The sequence below is a fragment of the Felis catus genome, chromosome A3 (assembly GCF_018350175.1).
Source record: "Felis catus isolate Fca126 chromosome A3, F.catus_Fca126_mat1.0, whole genome shotgun sequence".
NCBI classification, from domain to species: Eukaryota; Metazoa; Chordata; class Mammalia; order Carnivora; family Felidae; genus Felis; species Felis catus.
The window spans coordinates 6,499,964-6,517,211 of NC_058370.1; the positions used below are offsets into that span (position 1 = coordinate 6,499,964).

At 44.9% G+C, this 17,248-nt stretch overlaps 1 protein-coding gene across 2 annotated transcripts; it reads right to left on the bottom strand.

The window, feature by feature from the left end:
• Positions 1 to 4,155: 4,155 nt before the first annotated feature.
• Positions 4,156 to 17,186, bottom strand: CSTF1 (cleavage stimulation factor subunit 1). 2 transcript variants are annotated; one of them, XM_006929640.5, is made up of 6 exons: positions 17,043 to 17,186; positions 13,251 to 13,451; positions 11,054 to 11,331; positions 10,704 to 10,901; positions 9,500 to 9,890; positions 4,156 to 6,350 (listed from the first exon to the last, which is right to left on the bottom strand). In XM_006929640.5, exons 2-6 carry the CDS (start codon positions 13,417 to 13,419, stop codon positions 6,091 to 6,093), a joined length of 1,296 nt encoding a protein of 431 aa, XP_006929702.1. In that variant the 5' UTR covers positions 13,420 to 13,451; positions 17,043 to 17,186; the 3' UTR covers positions 4,156 to 6,090. The 2 variants fall into 2 exon arrangements, with proteins under 2 accessions (XP_006929702.1, XP_003983404.1); XM_003983355.5 differs by lacking the exon at positions 17,043 to 17,186 and adding an exon at positions 16,868 to 17,023.
• Positions 17,187 to 17,248: the final 62 nt, after the last annotated feature.

Genomic DNA, 17,248 nt, shown 5'->3' on the forward strand with positions numbered 1-17,248 from the left:
TCGCAGTTTGTGGGTTCGAGCCCTGCGTTGGGCTCTGTGCTGACAGCTCGGAGCCTGGAGCCTGCTTCTGATTCTGTGTCTCTGTCTCTCTCTGCCCCTCCCCCGCTCGTGCTCTGTCTCTCTCTCTCTCTCTCTCAAAAATAAATAAATGTTAAAAAAAATTTTTTTAAGTCCTTATCCTTCACAGATATATACGGAGATATTTATGGATAAAAATTCAAGATTTGCTTCAAAATAACTCAAGAGAGGGGAAAGTGGATAGAGGTATAGATAAGATTGGCTATGAGTAGCAAATTGGGGAATCTGGGTGATGGCTACATGCAAACTCATTGTACTGTGCTGCTGACATTGAATTAAAAAATTAAAGCTTTATTAAGATATAATTCACATACCACAAAATTCATCCTTCTAAAGAGTACAATTCAGTGTCTTTTAGTATATTCAGGTTGTGCAATCATCACCATTCTCTAATTTGAGAATATTTCATTGCCCTAGAAAGAAAACCCATACCCATTGGTGGTCACTCCTCAGTCCCCTGTACCCTGGGGACCTGGCAACCATTGTTTTACTGGATGATTGATTCTTGCATATATTTGAAAGAAAGCAAAAAAGGATGGATGAACTTGTTTAAGGTCATGCAGTGATGTGACTGAGGCAGAATCCAGACTCAAGTCTCTTAGAAAAAATGTAGACTTCACACCTGGTCCAGTTTGAACTGTTCCCACCACCTTGGCAAACTTCTGACGGTGGTTCTTCTCAATACTGAAGGGCTGACCTGGAGTTCCCAATGCAGATTGGAATGCTGTGATTTGCATTTCCTCCTCCTCCTCCTCCTCCTCCTCTTCTTTTTGGAAAAACCTAAATTAAAAAAACAGAATGTAGGGGCACCCAGGTGGCTCAGTCGGTTGAGCGTCCCACTCTTGGTTTTGGCTCAGGTCATGATCTCACGGCCATAAGACTGAGCCTGTGTTGGGCACCACACTGGGTGTGGAGCTTGCTTAAAATTCTGTCTCTCTGGGGCGTCTGGATGGCTCAGTCGGTCAAGCATCCGCCTTTGGATCAGGTCATGATCTCAGGGTTCCTGAGTTTGAGCCCCGCATCGGGCTCTGTGCTGACAGCTCAGAGCCTGGAGCCTGCTTTGGAATCTGTCTCCCTCCCTCTTTGCTCCTCCCCTGCTTGCTCTCTGTCTCTCGAAAATAAATAAATGCTAAAAAAAAAAAAAAAAAAAAATTCTCTTTCTCCCTCCCCACTGCTCTAACAAAACAAACAAACAAACAAACAAACAAACAAACAAAAAGGAAGACACAAAAGCCATAGATTTGATCCTGAAATGAAACAGACTCACTCCTACCTGGATACCTAGTGTAGTATTTTGTGAATGAGGGCCTGGCTTCTCAGTTTGGTGTTTTGTCCTGTCATTTTCTGAATGAAAGCCCTTAGACGTTCGTATTTACTTAAGGCAAATGCATCCTTCTGTGCACAAACGTTGCCAAGATTTCACTATTCTGGGAAATTGGGTGGCTTTCGTAATATCCCACTGACTGAAGGCTGAAACAACTAGAGAGTTCAAGGGAACCAAGTATGAGAGACTCTAATGAGGTAATTTTTCCCCCTTAACAAATGCTACTGAGAACAGTATTTTGGATGAATTTTCTCCTCAAAACGTAGGGCGTCTGATCACTTCACTCCTAGAGCTCCTAATAAATGTGCAGGAAGGAAGACTGCTTTTGTACATGGACTGTTGTTTGGTATGCCTTATACTGTTTTCACATGAACCTTTAGCTATCAAGCTCCTTGACGGTAGTCTTTGAATGCTAGGCACTCAGTACCTGACTTTTTTTTTTTTTTTTTAATGTTTATCTATTTTGAGGGTGGGGGAGGGACAGAGAGAGACGGAGAGGGAGAATCCCAAGCAGGCTCTGCACTGTCAGCGTGGAGCCCGACACGGAGCTTGATCCCATGAACTGCGAGATCATGACCTGAACCCAAATCAAGAGTCTGATGCTTAACCGAGCCACCCAGGCACCCCAATACCTTACTTTTTAAAGTGCAGCTGGACACCAGGTGAAGAATATCCAGATCATTAAAGGCTTGGCAGGAAATGTCAGACTGCACGGCTTTAAAATCATCTGATAATCCAGTAAGTTGTAACCTCATGAAGATACCTCTAATACAGCTCTTTTCGTCAAAGTAGAATTTCATCAATTGTCACCAAATTCAGCTAAATTCCCTAACGTACAGATAAAACAGGGAAGGCTGGGATTCTACAGCTCCAGTAATTGTCAGTGCTGACTCAGTTTAATAACCTAAATTTTGAGGGGCATCTGGGTGGCTCAGTCGGTTGGGCGTCCGACTTCGGCTCAGGTCATGGTCTCACGGTTCGTGAGTTTGAGCCCCACATCGGGCTCTGTGCTGACAGCTCAGAGCCTGGAGCCTGCTTCGGATTCTGTGTCTCTTCCTCTCTCTGCACCTCCCATGTTCATGCTCTCTCTCTCTGTCAATAATAAACAAACATTAAAAAAAATAAAAAAAAACCCAAAAAACCTAAATTTTGACCCCTAGGTTGAGAGGGAAAAGGAACCAGAGCAAGACTTGAGAAACAGGATGCAAAGGAAACGTTGCAGGTGTCGAGGTGCCGCTGGGGGGAAGGCCGGGTGCTAACAGGGAGCACCGGAAAACCCAGGGCAGAAAATGGTGCCCCAGGATAACGCCTCATGGTGGGGTGAGCAGCCAGAATGCGAAGAGTAAATTCACCAAAGGGTGAGTGGGAAAGAGGCTTCACAGATTAGAATGCCCGCCGAGTTGGAAGGCGGAGAAAAGCGTCCAAAAAAGGCCAAAGGCATGAAGAATGAACGCTATAGAAATGACCATTTTTCCCAAAGGTTTTGTTGTTGTTTCAATCCACCAGGTCACTTCCTAGTCTCTGTCCTGGGTCCTGTTTGAGATCTTCATATCGGACACACTCACGTATCGTGCGTCTGCGAATTCAAGTCTCCAAGTGCGACTCTAGTTTCTACTGCTTCTCATCATGGCGGCTGTTTCCTCACATACTGGATCATGAACCCCTGATTCTTCGATCTGTATCTGAGAGAACGGAGGCCTGGGGGAAAAAGGTGTTCTTCCTTAAATTGTGCTGGCTTCTTTCTGTCAGGTGTCTTTGGCCACCGTCAACGGGAGTTGCTTTAAATTCTCAGCTTGCTTTTCTCCAAGCCACATAGGCAGTGTGAGTCGTTCCCACCTTACTTGGACAAATAGTTTATAGATGGGATTCTCGTTAAGATCTGCCCCACAAACCTGAGCCAGCATCCAGGCAGGCAGGTGTCCTCTTTCCTGGAGGCAGGGCTTTTGGCAAGTTCACCCCTTGGAGGGTAGGGGGTACCTTTTGGGTTCTGGGTACCTTTCTTTGTAGGTCTTGATCAAAGCTCCCACCTTGTGGTCAGAGCTCGGAAATCATTAGGCTCCAGGGGAGTGACAAATGCCCTTGGTTCAGCTGGATGCCCTATCGGTCCTGATGGTCTAGATTTGTGGGTTTTGGTTGTTTCTGCCTCTCAGGAACTGCCTGAGAATTTCTTGCTAGCTCAGCCATCTATTTAGAGATTAAAAATAAATTCTAAACAGGTGTGTATTGAAAGGGCTCTCTAGAGTACCTGGTCCACTGTATTTTCAGAAATAGAAGTCTTCCCCCAAATTTGTTTATATCTTGCTGTGTTAAAAAAAAAAAAAATCACTTCATTGATTGAGTGCATGTTGGGGATGATTTTGATTAAGCACTTTAATCACAGAAAAGGAAGCTGTGACATTGAAATGACTTGCCTTACTACCTAACATGTCGCTAATACAGCTGAGGCTGTTCCCCCCATCATTGCCCTTCCGAAGGGAAACCAAAGTTTAAGGTAAAAGATTGGTTTCTTTGAATCATCATAAGAAATGGAATTATAAAGTTTTTAGATATTAAATTTGTAGAGTAAAAGAGATACATAGCTAAAGGAGATCTGCTATAAAAATCGTACTTCTAGAATCAAACACTAAAAGAAGAGCATGAAAGTTTCCAGTCCAAAGTCATGACTGCTGTTGGAGAACACATGTTCAAATATGTAAACATTCAAAGCAAGGTCCAAAAAAAAAAAAAAAAAAAAAAAAAGGACTAGCTTTAAATTACCATTATATACAAAAAGTTTATTTTAGAAATCACATATCTTTAAAAAATAACATAGAAGTTCTAAGTTCCTATCATTCACCGTTTTTGAAAGCCAGGTGTCACGTGGGACAGTTAATGACATGCTGATGCCGAGTCCATGTAATATTCCCGGCGTTCTTACCGGTTCAAAATATTGATGTGATTTTTAGAAGAAAAAATGTGTCTATTTTGGAAGCACAGAAAAGTATCTTGATCTTGTAGACAGAAGTCCTGAAACTTCAGATCCATGGCCGAGACGATTCCAGAAACTGGAAAAAGTAGGCATCATTATTCAAATTCACGAACAGTTAAAAAGACCCAGTGGAGCTTCAATCAGGAATGCCACGTGGTCATTCTAGCACATGTGCTAGAGCAGAGGAATGCGGAACATGTTCAGCCTCTGCTGTAATTTCGTACGTGGAAAGCAACAGAAAAGACAGAAAAAGAAGTGAGGACTTTTGGTCTGTAATTTCCTTATGGAACTGGTTATTCCTGTTCCTACTCAGCAGGTTTCTTCTCATCCTATAAAGGAGCACCCACAGTCACGTGCAAATACTGGAGAATCAGGACACAAAACAAAAATAAATCTAAACTCACTACAGACCAAAAAATACAGCTTTGGAAACCTGAATGAAAACGGATTTAACACATTAAGAATGCTTAAAATGGTTTCACAGGCCAAAGAGGTGAAGTGACCCTTAAGGAGGATGACTAACACAGAATTTTTAGGCAATAAACTTCAGATTTGAAAGTTCCTGTAAAATGAAACAATCAATCTATTTAGTATTCTTATCAGCTGACCCTAGATTATATTTCTAGGTATTCCTACCCAGAGCATGAGGTATTTGCACTTGGGGATAAATATAAACCAAAGTCTATCTGGCAGAGGAGAAGTTAGGGTCCCCTCACCTAGCTTGAGCTGAATCCAGAGAAATACTGTCACTTTCTAAATTAGAAAGTTTCAAGAAAAACCTTGATCAAGATTTAATTGCAAAAATCTTCCAAGAACATAGTTGCCACGTGCATCCACGACGAGTAGTGAACGATTCATGCTGAAGAGAACTGAAAAATAAGATTTAAAATTATGTAAGAACAAAGTCAATCGATAGTAATCATCTGTGAAATAAGCTACGGTCGGAGAGCAGCAGCGGGCTCACTGAATTTTGATTAGATTGGCTTTATCTTCAATTACGCTTTCCATCCGCTGGTAATAACCTTATCAGAAATATTTGCTGAAGAGAAGCATTGCGGGCAATGAAAGGAGAACGCGGGAGGTACGACGAAAGATACGTTTCCTAGAAATCTTCGGGAAAAACTGGCCATTAATTTTATTGACGTGAAAAAGGTAGAACACTAAAGTTGCAGATCTGAGCTTTATTATCAGAATGGTATCATTTCAGGGTAGGACTGATGGATTCTCTAAACTGGTTTTAAAACGGCACGACGCTCTGGATTCTCAGAGCTGCAGGCCCACCTACCTGCCAAAATGTGTCCTGAAAAGAAAGACACAAAGAGGGTGTGTGTAGAAGAGGCACAGAAGTCGACAGAACCACCGGATGAAAATCCCTCACGACAGATCCACTTGAGATCTAGAAAGCACTTTAAAACTCTACCTTTCCTCAAATGATCAAGAGATTCAAGAGAAGTGGCAAGTCCTGTATTTACAAAACCGATGAAAATCACACTGTGATAATCAGTGAATGCAGAGCAACCGCACGGATCTGCGTTTCCCACTTTTCCCACCATGATTCTGCATCAAGGTAAAAAAAGATTCTTTTGTACAAATCCAAGGACGGAGAGGTGGCGGCACAACCGCCAGATGGCGCGGTGACTTACTACCGAAGCTGGTGACGGGACCCGGTGGGGGCAGGGGCACAGTCCTCGAGAAAAGAACCCTAGGCAAGGAAGGCGGGCTAGTCCGTGGTGGATCGCCGGTACCAGAACCGGGCTCGGAAGTCGTCGCTGCACGTCATGAAGCCGGGGTTGGTGGGCGAGTGCACTATGCAGCGCACGATGTTGTTGTGGCCCAGGGAGAGCAGGTTCCGACGCTCGGCGGTACGGGAGTCCCAGCAGCACAGACTGATGGTCCGCTCGTCCGGCAGCAGCACGTAGTCCTCGGTGTGGTTGAACACGGCCTGCGTCCGGTGCACCTGCCGCCCGCTCAGGCCGGCCCCTGCGCGGACACGAGAGGTTAAGGGTCAGAGTGGCAGGGCTAGCTCCCCAGGGCTACACTTTAGACCCTCACACTGCCGTCCTTCTGTTCGTTACCCTGTCGATGTAAAAACGGCATCTTAAAACAGAAGTAATACACATTTATCGTATAACTTTGTAGCCTCCACAGAAGCATGCAGAAATAAATCGCCACCGACCTACCACCTGAGGCAGCCGACTCCGTCAACGTCCCGACGTACTTCCAGGCACAGGGACGTCTTAAGAAAAAAAAATACAGGGGCACCCGGCGGTGGGGGGCTCAGTTGGTCGAGCGGCCAACTCCGCTCGTGGTTCGGGAGTTCGAGCACCACACGGGGCTCGCTGCTCTCAGCACAGAGCCCGCTTTGGATCCTGTGTCCCCTCCCCCTCAGTCCCTCGCCCGCTTGTGTTCGCTCTCTCTCAAAAATAAATAAAACATTAAAAAAGTAGAAAATTGGTGCCGTGTCATATAGGTCATCTCTGTCATAGTTTAAACCAACTTTTCATTAGGTACATTTTTCTGTGTTTTTTACTGGCCGCAAAAATACACCACCATCTGGAAGCACCCTTACTATTTAGTAATTCTTTTCCTGCTAGAGGCATCTGGTTGCAAGTTATGCTGACAGATTCTTGATGCCGAACATACTATTTCCTCAGGATTAAATTCCTAGAACAGAATTGCTGGGATGTTTGAACGTCCGCTCTCCAAAAAGAAGCTCTAGGCTTTTTTATGACCGTGAAAGTACAGACTTTATGTTTAAAATATCATATAAAGTCTAAAAAGAACAACCACCTGATAATTCTACACCTAGAGTCAGTATTTCGATGAATCCTTTCTAAATATCTCTGTAAATACCTCTGTATTCTGTAAATCGGAGCTCACATCATACGCTATTTTTATACAGCACGGTAGCAGAGATCTATAAAGATGAAATACGGCTTGATGGATAAAAACAGAGGCGCTGGCGTCAGATCTGGGCTCAACACTCACTAGTGACGTGAACACGGACACATTACGTAGCACCTTTAAGCCTTACCTTTCCCTTCCGTTCTCTGGGGGACAATTACAGCACCACCCCACACGATGTTGCGAGGACTGGCATGAGGGCACATCCAGTGGCATACATATGCTCACAAATGTTCCTGTATTTGTTTTTAACGGCCACACGCTGTGAAAAGGACGCGTGACAAGAGTGCCCTCGGTGCTTTCTGGTGGACACTTCTGCTGTCTCTAACGCTCCCCTCTTTGAGACTATGTTGGGACGGACATCCTTCTACGTGCGCGCGGGCATACCTGCCAGCAATCTTTCTAGGCTGAATTTTTAGGAGTCCAAAATATATACGTATGCTGAAAAATAGGATTCATGACACTAACCCCCCTTTCCAATCAGCACTCCTCAACAACGAAGTATGTAACCTCCCCAAATGTTGTTCAATACGAGAGAATATCAATCTTTTAAATTCTTACCCTCTGGGGAGTACAAAAAGAAACTCTGACGTGCATTTCTTAGGTCTGTAGAACTGATGGTCATCTCTCTCTCCTTGAGCTCACTGCCCAGCGTCTGGCAGGTGTCTGTTACACGTGCTACACGGTGTCCCCAGCTCAGCATTTTATTTAGTCTTCTGAGTTAATTTCTCACACTGAAATTTCTAATGCTCGATAGCTTTTCTTTTTCCTTCAGTATTTCAAAAACCCACTGAATTCTAACTAAACATTAAAACTGGAAACACAGACCTAAACATGGGCCCTTAGCCTGTGAGTTAGAAAACGAGGGAATTTGCGTATCGATTCAGTACAATCTCACTTTAAAATCAAATCCCAGTTCTCTGCCGAAGCAAACCAGGCAGCCCCACAGAAGCATAAAACATTCTGCCGTTCACAGGACAAAGCAAACGTAAGAAATGCTGTGAGAATCTGGCGCGTGCCCTCCACACACATCACACCCGACGGCGGCTGTTACTGCTGAAGATGGAGACGGCCCGCCCACTTTTACTTTGACCACTTTTGCATCTTCTTTTTGCAACAAGCACGCAGCCCTTTAACAGTAATAATTAGAGGAAGGTTTTCAAAATAGCTCCCTACAGAAGCGTTTCAACAAAGGACCAAGAATGAGGACGAAAATGACGCTTCCTAAGACCTGCTAGCTGTACGGTCTGTGTCAGAGCCAGAGAGGGACGGCAGGAAGCAAAGTGTCCCCAGGAGACGGATGTGAGGTGGATGATGCTGCACCCTGGTGGCTCCGACGTCCCCGCCTCTTCAATCTTCTCTAAAAGGAGAAGCGACTGCCGTAACAGCTGAGCTCTTACGACGGCGTGGTTTTCTTTCTTTAAAAATTTTTTTGATGTTTATTTTTGAGAGACAGAGACAGAGAGAGAGGGAGACACAGAATATGAAGCAGGCTCCAGGCTCTGAGCTCTCAGCACAGAGCCCGACGCGGGGCTCGAATCTCAAATCCATGAACCGTGAGATCATGACCCGAGGTGAAGTCAGATGCTTAACCGACTGAGCCACCCAGGCGGTCCTGGTGGTGTTTTCCTGTAGAGTTTTAAAGTTCTGGTTATGGTGATTTTAGTGTGGGACACAAACATCTCACAACAGAGGAAACTAGTTGAACTTTCCTGGAGGTTTGCTACCAAACAACAGCCTTTGCTGCTCCGAGGAACAGAAGAATGAGACAATATTTTGACAACATTCATTACCAAGTAACTGTCAGGGTAGCTGTGCTCTCTTATGAACAGGCCTAGATGGCCCCTCTCCGCCTTCCTTCCCTAATGTGTACACTCATTGAGATCCACTGACTCCGCCTTTTCTCTGGACTGCTTTTATGTTTCTGAGGGAAAAGGGCAGACCACTGGTCTACAAACGGACCACCAGAGTCTCAATGTTACTGGCATAGACTCACATCTAGTTGAAGCTGTGACGTACTGAGAAGAACATAGTTCAGAAACGAAGGTTCTATTTCCAGCTCTTACAAACTGTAGCCTTGGCTAAACTACTTAACCTCTAAGCTTTGCTTTCTTACCTAAAAGAGGTGTAACATCTGCCTTGCTCAACGCATACATTTATCGTGTGGCTCTCTTCTGGAAGCCAGAAAATGCTACAGAAAAGGTAATAGCAACTTTTCAACATACCTGTGTATCTGACCAGCGTTCGTCCTGTTGATATCTCCCAAAGTTTAGCTACGGAGTCTTTTCCACTGGAGAGAATGTATTTGGAATTTTTGGAGAAAATGGCAGAACAAACCTCAGCACCATCATGCGCCTTCTCAAAGGTTGTGATGCACCGATTTGAAACACCATCCCACAGCTTGATGCAGCCGTCCTTGCTACCGGTGACATACATGTTGGCGCTGGGATTGTAATTAACGGAGCATATAGCATCGGTGTGTTGATCTTGAGGATTGCAAGAGACAAAACACTGAAACGTGTTGATATCATAAAGCCGAAGAGTAGGATGCTGAGTCCCGACGAGTATAAAGTCTCCGGAAGGATGAAAAGAGATAGAGCGTAGCATTTCAGCTTCCTGTTAGGACAGACACATTAAGTGGTGGTGAATAATTAAATGCAGAGAAAATGTGGAAAATATTTGGTTGACGGAGAGACTACATAAAACAACGATCAGATGTTACAAGGCAGAAGAAGGAACAACGAACTTTGTAAAATACGTGAAGGTATCATTTGAACAGAGATTTTAAAAACTAACTACTGGTGGGATTATATTCCCAAAACCGTGGAAGTGAGCTTCGTCATTTGCAAACGAGCACCGGGAGAACTCAGAATGGAACATCATCAAGCTAGGATAGTTTCACACGTTAACGAATGAGGATAAACACAACTTGTACGTGTGGACAGCTTCTTTAATCTGTCCTATGGCTCCAAATACGGAGTAAAAAACTCAGTTCAATTACTAAAAGGTGGAAGCCACTACTAAAACATTAGTATTTCTTTACTGCATACTCAAAATATCACTTTTGCAGTATCACTTTTCCAGTAAACGTCTGAGAGTTTCAACTGAATAATTTTTTGATTCCCGATAAGTTACACTTCGGTGAAGTGACTGTTTCACCTTTAAACAGGGATCTGCGACTATGAAAGAGTGACACAGGTTCTGAGCCCCTGTTGCATAAACTGTGACCAGAGAAAGTGGGTGCTCGACAGCATGGGAACCACGGGCCAATGCACTCTGATTCCTGTGCCACCTGCAGCACGCGTCCTTGCAGCTGCTTCGTTTTGTAAGATGATCCCTGAGGCTACTTTAAGAACAGGAACAGTCATACAATAAGTGCTCTTTGCTTTTAAGAAGAAACTGGATAGCTCCTTTCTAAACATTCCTAACCTGAATGTACTTGAAGGCTCTTTTTGCAGATGGTTTGGAATAATCAAATAACTTCAGAGTATAATCCCTGGAACCAGAGGCAAGGATTTGTTCTGTTGGGTGGAAAGCGAGACATGTGACTTCATCCACGTGGTCATAAAGCGTTCGGATCACTGGGTGGTTTTCCATGTTCTGTTGCGCAGTCTCATTCATCATGACCTAGACCAACGAGAAAAGAGATGCTCAAAGGGCAAAATCTGACTCAAAGCCCCCGATTATGCTAAGTTAAAGTTGGTCTAAACTAGTCTCTCACTCTCCCGACAGAGCAGCGAGCGAAAGGCAGACGGTACGTACGTTGCTGGGATTTTTACCTCTATTGGCATGGCGCTCTTGGCCAACATTCTTTCCGTGTCAAGTATCTTTATGGAAGCATCGGCAGATCCGGTGGCTATTAACTGCCCATCTCTGCTGTAGGTGGCTACGCGGCAGGGGCCTTTGTGGGATGTGACATAGCATGTTTCGTACTCTGAAGCCTCTGGGGACATAGTTTGGACGTCGGCATCAAATTCTAGGTCAATCCCCGTGCCAGGGGCCACTGTATCTGAACGACCAATTGCATACTGAACTGCAGTATCATCGTTTTCCATTCCTGAAATGAACCAAAATTAAGTGCATGCAAAAATGTCATTTTAAAAAGCCAAGACAAAATTCTGGATCCAAACTGGGAAAGATGTTGGCCAACATCAACTTACTCTGTCTTGGAGTGGCCTGACACTTAACCCTTCACAAAATTATGTATATGTCAACCTGGGTGTATGTTCAGTGACAACACCGTAGGCAATATAACATTGACTGCGAAGGTCAGGCTCAATAGGTCACGTCACCTCCCCGTTTTTTTGCTTCCAAAATTTTCTACTGTAACGACAACTACAGAAACTCAAAAAAAGCAGTTCTATAGCTAAGCTGCCCATTTTTTCTCGTTCTGAATTTTAATATTTTTAGTGCTGGGATCTGTTAGTAGCAGCTCTGGGGCTCATTAAGACAGATACACTGTTAGCACTAACACTAGTGAAACGTAGTTGAAAGACTGTTGATATTTAAATAAACAAGTTTTTCAAGAAAATGCATTTTAAATTGAAAAATAACTTCATGTACCGTATAAACAGTATGTTTATTAGTATAAGAAAAATTAGGAATAGAGATGAACACAAAAATGACCTTGTATTAGATTACTCAGAGATAATTACTGTTAAAATGATGGGATGAATTCTTCTGGACCTTTCTCCATGCACAGTTGTTACAATTCTTGCAACAAAAATAGAACCAAACCATATGACATGTTGTAACTTACTTGTTCATTTACTCAAACAGAATAAAAATCTGGCCAGTGTAATTTTTATCTACATCGTGTGGTTGGACCCAATTTGAGGATACAAGAACATTCACAACGAATTTCTTATTGTTGGATATTTCAGTTGTTTTTGTTTTATTTCCTCGGAACAAATTCTCAAAACTGGCATTGCTAGGGGCACCTGGGTGGCTCAGTTGGTTAAGCGTCTGACTTTGGCTCAGGTCATGATCTCACAGCTCGTGAGTTTGAGCCCCACATCGGGCTCTGTGCTGACAGCTCAGGGCCTGGAGCCTGCTTTGGATTCTTCCACTCTTTGGAGCCTCTCTCTCTGCCCCTTCCCCGCTTGTGCTCTGTTTCTCTCAAAAACAAACATGAAAAAAACATTGTTTTTTTAAATTAAAACAAAACAAAACAAAACACCATGGGGCGCCTGGGTGGCTCAGTCGGTTGTGTCTGACTTTGGCCTAGGTCATGATCTCAATGTTCACAAGTTCGAGCCCCACCTCAAACTCTGTGCTGACAGCTCAGAGCCTGGAACCTATTTCAGATTGTGTGTCCCTTGCTCTCTGCGCCCCGCCCCCCCCCCCCAACTCTGTCTCTTTCTCTCAAAACACTGTCTCTTTCTCTCAAAAATAAACATTAAAAAAAATTAAAAAAAAAAACCCATAAAAACTGGCATCGCTAAGTCAAAGGGTGTAAACATATTGGGATTTCTATATTTTATAGAGTGCTTTCTACAGCCCAGGCAAGCACCAGGATGTACTGTTGAATGAGACAGAGATCCTGATGTTTATTGCACGTGCTGTCCTTTCTTGGGGAAGGTGCAGACGTGTGGGAAACAACCTGAAACAATGAAGTACATTTCGGAGAGTGATTCTGTCATGAAGGAAATGGGGTTGTTGTTGTAGAATAACTGGGGAGGTCTGGGGAAGATAGTGGGTTATTTTCAAAAAAGTGAAAAGGACTCTGAGATGACATGTGAGTTGAAATCTGCAGTCAATAAAACAATGACAGAATGCTCCAGATAATCCTCATAGAGATCCTGGGGCTACAGCCGGTTTGAAATCTTCATAATCTGGGGTTTGCTTACCCTTTCAGTACCTACCACTGTACCTGACACATACTAGGCACTAAGACTGAACAAAAACCATCGGGAAAAATTCTGATCGTGAAGACCTCTGAAACCTTGTCACGGAATCCACGCGTCCCCAAGCTACCTAGTTTGATGAGGTGTAGGAGCTGCTCCGAGGGCGCACAGACAGACTGCGGCTTGATTTCGTTGATGAGGCCATTAGCAATGCTAATGTAGCCATCGTAGAGCAGCTGGCTAATGATCAGCTTGTACAGCTGCTGGCGGTCCTTCAAGCCCACTTTGGTTCTGTACATCTCGGAGAAGACGAAGACAGTCTCCCTGGCAGCTGCAAGGGGAGAAAACAGGGATGGTGAAGGGCAGAGGCACCGGTAAATCACGGAAGCCACGCAGCAGTCTGGGCGGACCGGCGGGGCTTCCGTCCCGGCCCTGCTAGTTGCATCGTCTTCGGTCAGTGACCTCGTTCCTGAGGTCAGGTTCCTCAGCTGTTAAGCACGTTAGCAAAGGTAAAAACAGATGGCACGTGCAGAGCATTGAGCATAGTAGCACAGAAATTACTCAAATCGCACCAGCAACTATTTACAGAACTTCTTTTCATCAACTATTCTCTGTCATACTACCCACCTGCCACTTTTATTCTATTCTGCTATCCCAGAATCTTCTGTTTCTTCTGTTAAGAAAATACCGACTGGTTTTTGCAGTAGGGAAGATGGCTACCATTGTTGAATGTCTAGACATTACTGTTTCCACCAGGTAAGCTGTATGTTTACTAATGTCAGCTATGTTTTTTTTTTTTTTTTTTAAGTTTATTTATTTGAGAGAGAGAGCAGAAGCAGGGGAGGGGCAGGGAGAGAGAATCCCAAGCAGGATCCACGATGCAGTGCTCAATCCTGCAACTGGGAGATCATGACTTGAGCTGAGATCAAGAGTCAAGACAATTAACAGACTGAGCTATCCAGGCACTCTGAGTTATGTTCATTCTTTTTTTGTTTCTTAAAGTTTTCTTTTTTTGGGGTGCCTGGGTGGCTCAGTTGGTTAAGCAGCCGACTTCGGCTCAGGTCATGATCTCGCGGTCCGTGGGTTCAAGCCCCGCATCAGGCTCTGTGCTGATGGCTCAGAGCCTGGAGCCTGTTTCAGATTCTGTGTCTCCCTCTCTGTGACCCTCCCCCGTTCATGCTCTGTCTCAAAAATAAATAAACGTTAAAAAAAAATTTTTAAGTTTTCTTTTTTTAACGTTTATTTATTTTTGAGAGAGACAGAGAGTGAGTGGGGGAGGGGCAGAGAGAGAGGGAGACACAGAATCCAAAGCAGGCTCCAGGCTCTGAGGTATCAGCACAGAGCCTGACGCAGGGCTTCAATCCATGAACTATGAGATCACGACCTGAGTGAAGCCGGCCGCTCAACCGACTGAGCCATCCAGACGCCCTGAGTTATGTTCATTCTTAAAACATGTTTTAAGGGGCGCCTGGGTGGCTCAGTCGGTTAAGCGTCCGACTTCGGCTCAGGTCATGATCTCACGGTCTGTGAGTTCGAGCCCCGCGTCGGGCTCTGTGCTGATAGCTCAGAGCGTGGAGCCTGTTTCAGATTCTGTGTCTCCCTCTCTCTCTGCCTCTCCCCTGTTCATGCTCTGTCTCTCTCTGTCTCAAAAATAAACATTAAAAAAAAAAAATTAAAAAAAAAAAACATGTTTTAAGGTAACCAACTTTGTTAAATTATATAACTTAATTATATAGTAAATAAAAACATGAGGGCAAACAAGCCACCACGCTATGAAAACTAAATCAAGTTGAATGCCTGGAAAGATTAAAAAACAAATTGCTTAATATTGGCAAATAGGGTATGGCCAAAACGAGTATAAAAAACGGAAAGGGGTGCCTGGGTAGCTCAGTCAGTTAAGCAACCGACTCTCGATTTCAGCTCAGGGCATGGTTTCAGGGTTTGTGAGTTTCAGTCCTGCATCAGGCTCTGCGCTGACACTGCAGAGCCTGCTTGGGATTCTCTCTCCTCCCTCTCTCTGCCTCTCCCCGCTCACTCTCTCTCAAAATAAATAAACTTTAAAAAAAAAAAAGGAAAAAAAGGGCACTTGGATTGGTTTCCAAGTTTTTAAGCTCTCTCTTATAAAGTAAAATGAAAACTGTAGATGATGGTTTCTGGTTTATGCAAGAAAAAAAAAAAAAAACCTCCAACTGGTGGACAGCAGGTAACTTTGACTTTCAAAAATCAATATTCGTATGTGTATGTATGTCTGGACAGCTATCAGAAGGGCACGGGAGCCTGGGAACAGCAATAAAGAACAGAAGTCGAAGGCAGACAAGAAATTGGAAGTCAGAGTATAAGGCAGAGAGAGAGAGAGAGAGAGAGAGAGAGAGAGAGACAGGGTGTGGGGATGAATACAAGAAAGGAGAGGAGTAAGCAGTAACACCAGCACTGCCTGGTATTCCTGTACTTTACAGGGACTGATTTTGGAAGGAGGGGTGTGTTATAGGAAAGAAGTGGGAAACCATGTTTTCTAACTCCCTCCGGAGAATAACTGAAGCTACTGATAATGAGAATAGTTAACATTTACTGAGCGTTATGTTTTATCTCACTTAATCCTCGACACCATCCTGTAAGAGAAGCCCTGTGATCGTGTTAAAGATGAGGAGGGAAAGTAACTTGTTTAAGGTCCCACGACTAGTGCTTGCAGAAACCTGGACTAGAATGCAGATGGTTTGACTCTAGAGACTGTGTTGTTCCTAACGACTACCTTTAGTGCTCCTTAAAAGCTTAATGACAAACTAGCTAAAATTAGACATTCAGTGCAGTGTATGACACCCCTCACATAAGCAACTAATATGCATTACCTCACTGAATACTCATCTAATCCTATTTTACAGATAGGTAACATGAGGGCCAGAGAGGTTAACTTACATGGGATCAAAGAGCTTGTAAATAGCAAAGCCTGGATCTTTACTCAGGGTATTTGACCCCAGAGCTTGAGTCCTCACCGTGCTGCACTGATGGGTGTTACTAACAACAGCTAACGTTTGTAAGCACTTGCCAGACACTGTGCTAAGCACTTTACAAGCATTAGGTCATTGAATGAAATCATTCAAAGTATTCAAGCACATGTAGAAGCAAATGCATATAAATCTATGCTTGTGCAGACAGCACTAGGGCACGATAGAGATGATGAAATCGGCACAAAGAAGTTAGGAAACTGAAAATAAAATGTGGCCGAGTAACTCGTCAAGTGGCCGCCAGGACTGCCCAGACCAGAGCCCAGAACTTAACCACTATTCTATCCCGTCTCTGCACTCATGCCAGGAGCATCACGGCGTGTACAAAGATTCAAAAAGAAAAGGCCGAGCCCCGCTTCTCAACTCTCACAGAACGTTCGCTCCCTGCGCTAGTAGGTGCCTAATTACCATCCCCAGTTTGCAGGCGAGGCCCGAGGTCAGGAAGAACAGGACCTAGAAACTGTTTACACCCGGGAACTGGAAGGGGGGACCAGGGCGAGAACACAGACGCCCCTCACTAGGCTCCGCCACCGTCCCGCCACAGAAGCGCACCAAGGATGGAGTGGGGGTGGGAGCGAGGCCTTGGAGGAAGAGGAAGGGGTGTGCAGGCCGAGCCTGGCAACTCAGGGGGCATGCCACCCCGCTCACTATCGGGCCTTCCCGCCGCGCTCGTCTTTCCGGGGGTCCCGTGAAGACCCCAGCGGACCGCACCAGCCGCTCTCCATGCATCCCAGCCCCCCAGTACCCGCTAGTCCGGCTCTCTCGGTCTCCCGCTCTCTCCCAGAAAAATGGAGGCACGCAACCTGTCCGATCGATCGCTCCGAGCGCACGTTCACTGCGCACGCGCACAGGGCGAGGCGCCGAGCGCTGCGCTATCGATCGGCCCCACTCTCGCCTGCCCTTCTCGCCATCTTACTTACTGGCGCGTTCGAGGGGTTCGTTAACCTCCTCCGACTTTATCTCTTGCGCGACAACGCTGACTGACGCAAGGAAATGCTGTCTCGCTGACAAATGTCGGGTCCCGGAGGGCACCGCAGGCGCTAGAACGGCTGAAGTCTGGCGGGCCGTTGGCTCCACCACTTCCGGGGCTTTACGGGGCAAGTGCGCCTGCGTGCTGTCACCGCCT

Bases quoted from the DNA above. Each gene is read 5' to 3' on its own strand.
- CSTF1 (XM_006929640.5), bottom strand. From the start codon at position 13,419: ATGTACAGAACCAAAGTGGGCTTGAAGGACCGCCAGCAGCTGTACAAG. The intron at 10,902-11,053 runs GTAAAAATCCCA...TCGTTGGTCTAG, and splicing joins AGAGCGCCATGCCAATAGAG to GTCATGATGAATGAGACTGC. The intron at 6,351-9,499 runs GTATGTTGAAAA...GTGTCCGCGCAG, and splicing joins AACGCTGGTCAGATACACAG to GGGCCGGCCTGAGCGGGCGG.